Below are 13,150 nucleotides of genomic sequence, written 5' to 3'. Positions count from 1 at the left end.
CTTCCATGCTTCCTGAGATTAGCCTACACACACACCTGATTTTCTCCCCTCCATACACACGCTGAAGCATGGAACAACTGCCGGCATCAGTTGTTAGTTGTCGGAGCACTGCATCCTTCAAAACTTCATGCTTCCTGAGATTAGCCAACACTACACCTGATTTTCTCCCCTCCATACACACGCTGAAGCATGGAACAAACTGCCGGCATCAGTTGTTAGTTGTCGGAGCACTGCATCCTTCAAGACTTCCATGCTTTCTGAGATTTGCCAACACTACACCTGATTTTCTCCCCTCCATACACACACAAGCATGTATCTGACTCATGCATTGTTCGCTTTCCAGACATTTGTACATTACTGCATATGCTTTATACGCACTTTGTGACAAGTTGTGGTGCACCTGAGCACTGTATACAATAATTTCATTATTATTATTATTATTTCATGTTACTACCAGTTCACTCAGTCACAAATGCGTTCCAGCAATAGCTGGGAAGTTAACTTTTCGATGGACTGGCATCCCATCCTGGTGGGGGAATGTTGAAATCTCAGTAATTTATACTGCATAGAAACTGGATTAATTTCTGACCCTGCATGTCTTAGGGTCCATAATAGACCTAAGTCCCGGTTTCTTCTTTTTAGTTTCATGGTTTCACATAAAAAGCATCCAGTCCACACCGTGAAGTGGTTGGCATTTGGAAGGGCATCCAGCTGTAAAAACCATGCCAAAACTGACCTCACCTGTGCTGGTGCCACATAAAAGGCACTCAGTCATTGATGTCAGGAAGGCATCCAGCCGTAAAAACCATGCCTAAACAAGCCAATTACCTCCCCTTATTTATCTACCTGTGGAGTCATTCACTCGTGAATATCATCTCACACAACATGGACAAAATTTTTTCTTAAGAAAAAATACATATTCAAATAAGTAAAACATAATATGGATAGCGAAAGCGTCGGTATATTAAAATTACATTAAAACTATGTAAGTGTGAGTATTTTCTTTTTAATTTCTTATATATATGTGTGTATATATATATAATATATATAATAATTAATCCAAACAAGAACACAGAAAAAAAGAGAAAAAAACAACAGCAACGCGAGGACGTGGAACATTAAATATTATTTGACGCTCAGGAAAGAAGGGAAGGAGGGTTTAACGTTTCGAGCGGAGCTCTTCGTCGGAAACAAGGAGAAGGAAAGATCCCAAGAGGGAAGACAGAGGAAAAAATATTTTTGCTGGTGGTGCTCAAGAGATCACATGTATATATTTGTGTGTGTATATGTATTTATATATGTGTGTGTTTGTATATATATATATATATAACAGAGATGCACATATCATCAGCCACCAAGGGACATGCTCAACTGGTTAAGGTCAAACAACTGACAAGCAAATCTGTGGTATTGAGCAGAATATTTGCTGTAGCCCATCTTTTATACCAAGACAGAACAATGTACATGATAACACTTCCAATCAGTTAAGATCAGAAGCCATGAGAGCCACTGCCTGGTACTGCATCATTATTATTATTATTATTATTATTATTATTATTATTATACACTCAACTGGTTAGACTGTTGGAAAAGAAAAGAATCCTAACATCGGGCTACAACAAGTAACCTTAGATGCCAAGAACCCTCTTAAATATCCTAGCTGTCCCCTAATAACACTATTTTCTGTATCTCTACTAAACTGGGTTTTACGCCTATTTCCTCTATCCATCTGTTCGGATCTTTAGGGATAGTTTCCAATGCACCCATAACTACTGGGATACATTTTACCTGCTATCATCATCATCATTATTATTATGAAGGCAGGGTGCTGCCAGAATTGTCAGCCTGTCGCACAAAATGCTTAGCAGCATTTCATGTCTCTACAATCCAAGTTCAAATTCCACCAGGGTCAACTTTGCCTTTCATCCTTTTGGGGTCGATTCAATAAGTACCAGTTACGCACTGGAGTCGATATAATCGACTTACCTACCCCTTGCGAATTTCAGGCATTCTGCCTATAATAGAAAGGATTATTATTATTGTTGTTGTTACTATTATTGTTGTTGTTATTGTTACAATTATTATTATTATTATAGGCGGTGAGCTGGCAGAACCGTTAACACGCCGGGCGAAATGCTTAGTGGTATTTCGTCTGCCGCAACATTCTGAGTTCAAATTCCGCCGAGGTCGACTTTGCCTTTCATCCTTTCGGGGTCGATAAATAAAGTACCAGTTACGCACTGGAGTCGATATTATCGACTTAATCCGTCTGTCTGTCCTTGTTTGTCCTCTCTGTGTTTAGCCCCTTGTGGGTAGTAAAGAAATAATAATAATTATTATTATTATTATTATATATTCCAGGTGTTTTTGAGTCATCGAGGTGACCCTTTAACCAGTGAGCTACCGAAAAATATGATTCAGAAACCAGAGATTCAAGAATTTATTTCTAATTATGTGGTTTTCGAAAATGGTGAAACAGAGCAAGTAGATGCGGTGGTGCTTTGCACTGGTTACAAATTCAGCTTCCCGTTCTTGCACGACAAATGCAATCTGAAAACCTTACACAACCGAGTGACCCCCCTCTATAAACATCTGGTGCACGCTGACTTTCATAATTTTTTCTTTCTCGGCATTTGCTCACAAGTGGCCCCTTTCCCCATGCTTGACATGCAAGCTGCTTTTTGCAAAGCTGTTCTTCAGGGCCAGGTGAGTTTGCCAAGCACTAGCGAGATGATACGAGACGCCAATGAAGATTTTGAGGAAAGATTGAAATCTGGTCTGGCCAAACACCATGCGCATTTGATGGGTTCGCGACAGTGGGAATATAACGATGAGCTTGCGGACATGTGTAATGTTCCTCGTTTGCCAGTTCAGATAATGAACGTTTACAAATTTGTGGAACAAAGACGAAGCAAGTTCCCCATGGTATATAAAAAGGTGCCAGTCGCTTATCACGCCAAATAATCACAGGTCAGCCCAATAAGGGTGAAGTGCTTTAACAAAAACATTTTAAGGGACAAGCAAGGATGCAAGAAATACTAAATTCATTCCAGGCACAGCTTGCCTTGAATCTTTTACTTCTTGCCTCTTGAACCATTTAGCATTTAAACTGGTCATAACAGGCTCAATGTTTTGCGTTCAAACCAGCTAGATCTAGCCTATCACACCTACCCTACAATGTCATTCTAAAAATAAATGCCTGAATGTTCTACCTGTTTTATGTTCAAACCAGCCGGATTTGGCTTCTCACACTTAGCCTACTATGTCATTCAAAAGATAAACAGTCTCATCATCAAAATCTTCAAGTTATGAGATAATTCAGGATTAATTCAAAACATCATCTTCATCGTCGTTTAACGTCTGCTTTCCATGTTGGCATGGGTTGGACTGTTTGACTGAGGGTTGGCAAGCCAGAAGGCTGCACTAGGCTCCAATCTAATCTGGCAGAGTTTCTACAGCTGGATGCCCTTCCTAATGCCAACTGCTTAGTGTAGTGGGTGCTTCTTATGTGCCACCAGCACAGGAGCCAATCAGGCAACACTGGCAACCACCACACTCGAATGGTGCTTTTTACGTGTCACCAGCACAGGACCAGTCAGTCAGCACTAGCATTGACCATGCTTGATGGTGCTTTTTACGTGCCACTGGCACAGGTGCCAATCAGGCAGCACTGGCATCGGCCACAACAATGACTTCACTTCATTCTACAGGTCTTAGCAAGCGCAGTTTATTGCCCAATGACTGAAGAGTATTCTTAAATTGGCTGGTTATGCTGCACTGACAAAGGCCACGCTTACGGTCTCCCTTGGCTTCCCGGGGTCTTCTCAAGCACAGCATATCTCCAAAGGTCTCAGTCACTAGTCATTGCCTCCTTAAGGCCCAACGTTCGAAGGTCATGCTTCATCACCTCTTCATAGGTCTTCCTGGGTCTACCTGTTCCACAGGTTCCCTCTACTGCTAAGCTGTAACACTTCTTCGCACACCTGTCCTCATCCATATGCAACACGTGACTATACCAATGCAGTCATCTCTCTTGCACACCACATCTGATGCTTTTAAAGTCCAACTAAAAAAAAATACTCCATCCAGTGAGGGATAACTCTCTTTTACTTGTTTCAGTCATTTGACTGTGGCCATGCTGGAGCACCGCCTTTAGTCAGCAAATCGACCCCGGGACTTATTCTTTGTGAGCCCAGTACTTATTCTATCGGTCTCTTTTGCCGAACCGCTAAGTGACGGGGACGTAAACACACCAGCATCGGTTGTCAAGCAATGCTAGGGGGACAAACACAGACATGCAAACACACACACACACACACATACATACATATATACGACAGGCTTCTTTCAGTTTCCGTCTACCAAATCCACTCACAAGGCATTGGTCGGCCCGGGGCTATAGCAGAAGACACTTGCCCAAGGTGCCACGCAGTGGGACTGAACCCGGAACCATGTGGTTGGTTAGCAAGCTACTTACCACACAGCCACTTTAATTTAATACACAATTTATGTAAGAGATGCTAATAGTTTTATGGTTTTATGGTACATGAATTAGGCTGATTTATAAAACGCTCCATGTATCTCAAGAAATCTTTCAGGTTCTGTTTATGCGTTATATGTATTTTAAAAACCAGGATACTGGACTGTAAGAAAATGAGAAAAGAAAAATGCAAAGAAAGTTTGATACAGAAAAAGAAAAAAAGACCCTCATCCTCACTTATTGCAGATAAAACCACAATTGCTTTTAACTTCTGCTCAATTACCGTAAATCCTCGAGTATAATCCGCATTTTTTCCCCAAAATTTAAAGGTCAAAATCCCTAGTGCGTACTATTTACGAGGTTAAAAATGAAAATTATTTTCTAAGCAATGTCCGAGTCTCTATTTGCTGTCCGGCAATGTCTATTCAGACGGATTTTGTGATGTTGGGCACGAAAATACCTTAAGCTAAGCCTGAAAGCGATGAAGTCATAAAAGAATCACCCATAACTTGCAGTAAGCAACATTTATTAAAATAAAAGTATTCAGAACACTGAATAACATGTAACAAAAACAATTTGCAAACATATTTACATTCCCATATAACAGTTAAGAACATCACCATTATTGTATTACGCATGCGTGGAAGTGTTTGTTCGACTAGGTGCTGGTGGTTTAATTACGCACAACTCAAGTTAGAGAAGGGGTGCGTATTATACACAAGGTTTAAGCTTTTCAGAAGTACAGCCCCCTAAAAATCCCCTATGTATTATACTCGAGGATTTATGGTAATAAACTGTTTTTCCCTCTAAATAAAGTTGCAATAATCTGAAAAGATGATATTCAGATAAAGAAATGTCAGGGGCGAATGGAAAGATGAAGCAAAATTTCTCTATTTAGTCTTATCTTTTTGTGAGTGCCTTGGGTAATATTTGCTTATGCATTATCATAAAAGAGCAATGTCCCTTCATAACTGACCAATAATGGGTGCTTTTTCTGCAAATTGTTGCGCAATGCTTCCAATTATTGGCAATACTTCTCTGCATTAACTGTTTTGTTTAGCTTTAACACTTTGTAATAGATGACACCTTTCATATCCCACCAAATACAAAGCATGGGGGTTCAGTCTTGGTTTGGGGACGGATTTTTCCCTTTCCATCGGGTGCCAACCATTGTCGTTTTCATTGGATGTGATTAAAGAAAACTGACTTTTCATCTTCCCAGGAAAAGTTCAGTAGGAAGTGAATTCTTCAAGGATGAGTCAAAAGTAAACTCTTTGATTAAGGTGTGTTGAAGCATATTCTGTTGTGTCTGGGGAGACATATGTATGAGACAGCTGCAAAAAATAATGCTTATCAGATCACTTAATGTCGATGGAACTTGTGGAAGAGGGAGACCCAGGAAGCTACCTTGTGATGTGGAGCCTCACGTAAGATGACAAAGAACTGAAATGATTGCTGATTCTCTAAGCTTCAGAAGGCCTGTTAGTCTTCACTGACAATATTGAGGATAAAAGTATTCTATTTATATCAACACACACTGGGCACACAGTCTAAATCCTGTTGACTTTAGCTGTCACAAGAGAAATATACCAAAAACAAAAGGTGAGGCACAAAGATTTAAGACATTGAATTCTTGGGTACGTCTCTCTCTCGCACACAAACCAATTAATAACACTTTTATATGGTGGTTGTCAACTCGTAGACCATCATAGTCACGTTATCTTATTCTAGACTAACAGTATCGCCCGGCGTTGCTCGGGTTTGTAAGGGAAATAACTATATAAGCATTTTTAGAGTTATAGCCTAAAAATGCATTAAAATGGAAAAAAAATGATGGTAAATTTTTTTTTAAATCGTAGACTCATTGTAGACATTTTTAGAGAGTTACTTCCCTTATATAATAGCGAAAAAATGCATTAAAATGGAAAAAAATTATGGTAAATTTTTTTTAAATCGTTGACTCATCTTAGACATTTTTATAGAGTTACTTCCCTTATTTAATAGCGAAAAATTGCATTAAAATGGAAAAAATGATGGTAAATTTTTTTTTAAATCATAGACTCATCATAGACGCGAGCTAATACCCAGAAGGGCTCGATATGAATCACGACTATAAGATACCCGCTTTTGGTTAAACTGCACCGCAAAATGTGGGAGTAGTTAGGAATCTAAATCGCAGGAGACAGACACTCACACAACTTCTCTTTTATATATAAAGATATGAAAGACCGGCTATCAGCAATGCTTGTGCTGGGATTTAAAGTCAATAACAGTTTCTACGAGACTGGTATTTCCAAAACCAAGTAGTCCCGAAATAAACAAGAGTAAGATCTCCATCTTCAGAATGAGACGGGTATGATTTCAGAATTTCTTTCTCATAGACAGATGCCGAAACAAAGACCAGAGGCCTCCCACTTTCTTTCAGCTCCTGGATGGCCGTTGATTCTACTGAGTTCATTCGTCTTTGGACAGGATTTGTCCTCTGTCCTGCAGGGTGTCCAACAAAATCCACCCCCCTTACCAATGCAGGCTTGGTGGAGTTGCCAGTTTAGTCACAGATGTCCTGACCATATGAAGATTTAGTGGGTTACATCTTATACATATATAGACAAACTAATATTTTTTCGTCACAGGAGTGGTTGTGTGGTAAGTAGCTTGCTAACCAACCACATGGTTCCGGGTTCAGTCCCACTGCGTGGCACCTTGGGCAAATGTCTTCTGCTATAGCCTCGGGCCGACCAAAGCCTTGTGAGTGGATTTGGTAGACGGAAACTGAAAGAAGCCCGTCGTATATATATATATATATATGCGTGTGTATGTTTGTGTGTCTGCGTTTGTCCCCCTAGCATTGCTTGACAACCAATGCTGGTGTGTTTATGTCACCGTCACTTAGCGGTTCGGCAAAAAGAGACCGATAGAATAAGTCCCGGGATCGATTTGCTCGACTAAAGGCAGTGCTCCACCATGGCCGCAGTCAAATGACTGAAACAAGTAAAAGAGAGACAAACTAATATTTTTCGTCGCATGTATACTATTTTCTAGGTGGTTGTTCGACCTGTTAGAAACAGCAGTCAAATCTCTCTCAGCCCCCTCCCTCACTGTCTTCAAAACAAGACATTGGACAATGTGGTTTTCTATAAAAAACAAACCTAAAGGATGAGGTGGTCGCGGCTGGAATGTCCTTTGATCATAGGTCTACTGAACCTATCAGAAGCAAAACAGCAAGCTACACACACACACACAAAAGGCCGTTTTAGCAAATTGATTCACTGGATCCTAGAATATATATTTATTGATATGCTACAATATGCCTAGATCGTGAGGCCCGCAGGTAACTACCCAGTGGGCCCATAATTTAGGACAGTACTACACACACACACATTCCAAAATTTAAACATTAACACAACAAAGGGACAAATGGAAAATTCACACAAAACGGGACGTTGATAATTCCTCGTCAGTTACCGTCCAAAAGTCTTTACGATTTCACGCCTTCAATGATAATATTATTCGCTTTTGGTGGCGTCAGCAGCAAGAAGGCTGCTGGGAATAGCGAATGAAGACGAAAACAAACACGACGCAGATGTGAATATACTAACAAAATAAAATAAATGTACATTGGTGCAGGCGTGGCTGTGTGGTAAGAAGCTACATGGTTCCAGGTTCAATCTCACTGCGTGGCACCTTGGGCAAATGTCTTCTACTATAGCTTCGGGTCGACCAAAGCCTTGTGAGTTGATTTGGTAGACGGAAACTGAAAGAAGCCTGTCGTATATATATATGTATATACATACATACACAGGCATAGGAGTCGCTGAGTGGTAAGTAGCTTACTTACTTACCAACCACATGGTTCCAGGTTCAATCCCACTGCGTGGCACCTTGGGCAAATGTCTTCTACTATAGCCTTGGGTCGACCAAAGCCTTGTGAGTTGATTTGATAGATGGAAACTGAAAGAAGCCTGTCGTATACATATATATGTGTGTCTTTGTATCTGTTTGTCCTCATCATCGCCTGACAACCGATGCTGGTGTATTTACGTCCCCGTAACTTGCTGTTCGGCAAAAGACGCCGATAGAATAAGTACGAGGCTTAAGAAATAAATCGCGGGGGTAGATTTGTTCGACTAGAAGCCTTCAAGGCGGTGCTCCAGCATGGCTGGAAACAAGTCAAAGAATGCATTATACAAAAAAAGGAAAGAAGGCCGCCGAAACGAATAAAATGGGTGACGCAAAGGAAGGAAAAAATGTCGTTCAGGAGTGGAAACGAAAAAGGGGAACAGATGGTAAAACCAGAACGAAAGAGGGGAAAAAAACGAACGGTAAAAAGAGACATTGAAAGTAAAGAAGGCGACACACAAACATAATTAAACTCTGGGGTTCGACTTTTGTTTCATTAATGGAATTTCCCATTCATAGAATATAACGTAATCTTCAAGAAATATTGGCGAGACACACTTTGGTATATAACAAAGGCGACCCCCATTGAACCAGAATTTCCTTGGATATGCAACCGTCCCTTGACGAGGTTTTACGTATCCCCTAATTAAATTTAATTATATATATATATATATATATATATTAAAATTAATCAAAGGACATGCTAAGTATGTCTACCTGCTTGAAATAAGAGTCAAAACTCTTATTAAATCGCCAAAAATACAGGTGAAAACTACAGAAACCTAACTAATTATACCTTCGTAAATTAATTTCTGGTATATATATATACATATATATATATATTTCTTTACTACCCACAAGGGGCTAAACACAGAGGGGACAAACAAGGACAGACAAACGGATTAAGTCGATTACATCGACCCCAGTGCGTAACTGGTACTTAATTTATCGACCCCGAAAGGATGAAAGGCAAATTCGACCTCGGCGGAATATATATATATATAAGAAGAGTGTTTCTTTTGGGGATATGAACTACTGACGATATATATGGAATGTACTGAGCAATGATAGAAAATTCAACAAAAAAAAGTACTCCATCTGGTAAGAGATAAATATTATTTATTTAAAGGTCGCAAAGGTGATGCAAACAGGTAAAACAGAACTCAAGTTATGAGTATATATTTCTTTATTGACCACAAGGGGTTAAACACAGAGGGGACAAACAAGGACAGACGAAGGGATTAAGTCGATTACATCCACCCTAGTGCGTAACTGGTACTTTATTTAATCAAATTATGAGTCTATGTAAGTAAGAGTGACCCAAGGGTCGAGAGTTTCAGGTGTTATAATTAGTTTGAGAAGTGCCAAAGCACGAAACTCTCAGCCCCTGAGTCACCCTGTTGTTGCTACTAAATACTAATATATATGTAGGTAATTTAATAGTATAATACAATCGTTAATACGCCAGGTAAAATGCTCAGAGGCATTTCGTCTGTCTTGTACGTTCTGAGTTCAAATGCTGCCGAGGTCGGCTTTGCTTTTCGTCCTTAAGGGGTCGAGAAAATTAGTACCACTTGAACTTTGGGTCGGTTTAATCGACTTACCCACTAACCCAAAATTGATGGCCTTGTGCCAAAATTTGAATCAATATTATACATACATGCAAACAAACAAGTACCCTTACACACATATAATACACACAGAGCTGGTCTACCTATATACACACACATATATACAAATAAGGTATACTTATACACACACACAGACATACATACATACAAACAAGTACCCTTATACATATATACATAATACATACAGAGCCGGTCTACCTATATACGCACACATATATAGAAATAAGGTATACTTATACATACACACTTACATAACTATGTGTGTATATACACACACATACATACATACAAACAAGTACCCTTATACATACACACAATACATACAGAGCTGGTCTACATATATACACACACACATATATACAAATAAGGTATACTTTATACACACGCTTACATAACTATGTGTGTATATACACACAAACAGACATACATACAAACAAGTACCCTTATACATACATACACATAATACATACAGAGCCGGTCTACCTATATACACACACATATATACAAATAAGGTATACTTATACAACACTTACATAACTATGCGTGTATACACACTCATACATACATACAAACAAGTACCCTTACACATACACATAATACATACATATATACACACATATATATACAAATAATACTTATACTACATATATACACAAATAATAATTATACTACATATATGCACACATATATATACAAATAATACTTATACACACACACTTACATAACTATGTGTATATACACACACAGACATACATACATACAAACAAGTACCCTTACACATACACAGAATACATACATATATACACATATATATACAAATAATACTTATACACACACACTTACATAACTATTTGTGTATACACACACAGACATACATACATACAAACAAGTACCCTTACACATACACATAATACATACATATATACAAATAAGGTTTACTTATACACACACTTACATAACTATGTATGTATACACACACACACACACAGACAGACATACACACACACACACAGACATACACACATACATACCAAGACAGTACACTCACACACATACATGCTTACAGAAGGCACACATACACACACACGCATGACACCATACCACGTGACTCCAATCGCTGGAGCCTTGCTGTTAATGAAACTCTGCCAGGGAACGTTGGCCTTTAATTCCGAGGCTTCATCCCAGCTAAATATCCATGTCCCTATATATACACTCGACGTATATATAATGTACGAGCGTATACACACCCGTGTAAACCATTGTTCATAGACAAAGTGTTTTGGTTGGAGCCAGAATAATAATAATATTGATATTTGCCTTTAATTAGAAGGAAAGGAGGCCCCCTTCTTGGTTCGCGGGTTTCTGCTTTCAGTTTTGCCTCCCTCAACAATGCACTCAGCATTTGATGGTAGGACAGCAATTACATCGATAAAGGACGAGCCTGTGTTTTTTGGCGGGGTTTTGTACAACAGAAGTAGCCTTGGTGGTGGTGGTGGTGCATCTGGGCCCGGCTGTAGTCATGTCCTGTTCTCGGAATCCTGCTGCTGCAAACCAAGCCAGATCGGATGCAAGCTGGAGGCCCTCTACTTCGATTTCACGGGGTCGCTTCTCGACGATCCCTTGCACGATACCCGATTGAGAAGCATGGAGGAATTTCGGGAAAATGGCATCGACTGTTCCTTAAAAGATGTCCTGAACACGGCAGCACAGAGAGACAATGGTCGAGCAACGGTCGCGATACCCGTCGACGGAAAAGGTATTTCTATGTCCCACAATCGGTCTGCGACCTCCTCCAGATGTTCGAATCCTTTGGATAACCACAGAAACAGCGGTATTGGCACCAAGAACATAAACCAGAACCATATAAATGGTAACACTCAGCTTTCTTTGCTGGAAACTTCGTTGTCTTTGGAGAAAATGAAACTGGAGGAAACTTGGAACATTTACCAAAATAACATTAGCAACAACAATATCGACATAGATTCTGCTCCACACATCCGATACCCAGAAACGAAGGATTTCCCCAACCATTCCATGTCAACCCTGGCCAGCTGCACGCCCCTAGAAACCTACATAAATTTCAAGGAACAGAGGAAGAAGAAGAAATCTTTAAAGAACAATTTCTGCGTGTTTTGCAAGAACAATGGTGAGAATGCTGTCTTGTACACTGGTCATGTTCTCAAAGACGAATTAGGCCGGGTCAGCTGTCCGGTCCTTCGAAGTTACACCTGTCCCCTTTGTGGTTCGAGTGGGGACCGAGCTCACACGGTGCGTTACTGTCCGGTCGGTGCCTGCTCGACCGTTTGCACCAATTCCATGGGTCCCAAAGCCGTTAATGGCCCTTCTTCGTCGCCTGCAGATAGCAACAGATATCTCAATAGCAACCACCGCAACTAACAAGCAAAGATGGTTCTCAGCAGACCAAAATGGAAATAGCAGGGAGCACCAATTCCGTTTGTAATTAAGGTAAAGAAAACCTTAAATTTAAAAAGAAAACAAAAAGGTATAGTCTTAATGTGTCCCCTCCTCAACCATATTCAGTTTTTGTCTCCTATATATTAATTTTAAAATGATTTTAAAGGGATTTTTATGACCATTTCATCCCTATTCTGTTTTATATTTCACAATGCATCAAGGACCCGCCTTGTATGAAATATTTTTGAGTTTCCTTAAAGAGAAAATCATACACTTTTTTTGCTATGGTTAAACTCTTGTCGAACGATGTTTCGAATCCCTGGCGGAACTATTCTCGCTAAGCAATTGCGGGTCCTTAAAACAAAAAAAAAAAGGCAAGAATTTCACTTTATTTCCATCTCTTTAAAAAAAAAAAGGGTAAAAGATAAAAGAAAAATCAAGATTCATTGCTTATTTAAAAAGGAATTTAATATATATTCTTAAAAAAAACTTGATTTTAAATATGTTTTTAGTTTGGGTTTAATTTTTGGCAACTTAAATTAAAAGTCAGAATTTTTAAACCAAAAAACAGTGAAAAAAAAAAAATTCAAAAGAAAATATATTTAATAATAATTTTTCTTTTTATATTTTATAATTTTATTTTACATATTCGAAAAAGAAGAGACAATTGTATGTTTGTAAAGTGAAAAATACCATATTTGTGGTATCTTAATTAATTACCTTC

The 13,150-nt window shown here is 39.1% G+C and overlaps 2 protein-coding genes across 7 annotated transcripts in view; both read left to right on the top strand.

Annotated features, from left to right (window-relative positions):
• The window catches only part of LOC115225884 (flavin-containing monooxygenase FMO GS-OX-like 2), a 29,094-nt gene extending 25,885 nt beyond the window's left edge, over positions 1-3,209 (top strand). For all 6 annotated transcript variants that reach the window (XM_036514686.1, XM_029796878.2, XM_029796882.2 and 3 more), the window contains exon 6: positions 2,362-3,209. In XM_036514686.1, coding sequence (XP_036370579.1) covers positions 2,362-2,964 — 603 coding nt within the window. In that variant the 3' untranslated portion in view covers positions 2,965-3,209. The remainder of the gene's footprint in view (positions 1-2,361) is intronic.
• A 7,815-nt stretch (positions 3,210-11,024) lies between these two features.
• Positions 11,025-12,829, top strand: LOC118768364. Its single transcript, XM_036514687.1, has one exon. The coding sequence runs from the start codon at positions 11,401-11,403 to the stop codon at positions 12,406-12,408; it is 1,008 nt and encodes a 335-aa protein (XP_036370580.1). The 5' UTR covers positions 11,025-11,400; the 3' UTR covers positions 12,409-12,829.
• Positions 12,830-13,150: the final 321 nt, after the last annotated feature.

The sequence above is a fragment of the Octopus sinensis genome, linkage group LG28, assembly GCF_006345805.1.
Source record: "Octopus sinensis linkage group LG28, ASM634580v1, whole genome shotgun sequence".
NCBI lineage: Eukaryota > Metazoa > Mollusca > Cephalopoda > Octopoda > Octopodidae > Octopus > Octopus sinensis.
The sequence above is the reverse complement of the archived record's forward strand: the minus strand, read 5'-3'. Positions and strand labels throughout refer to the sequence as shown.

Bases quoted from the DNA above. Each gene is read 5' to 3' on its own strand.
- LOC118768364 (XM_036514687.1), top strand. From the start codon at position 11,401: ATGCACTCAGCATTTGATGGTAGGACAGCAATTACATCGATAAAGGAC.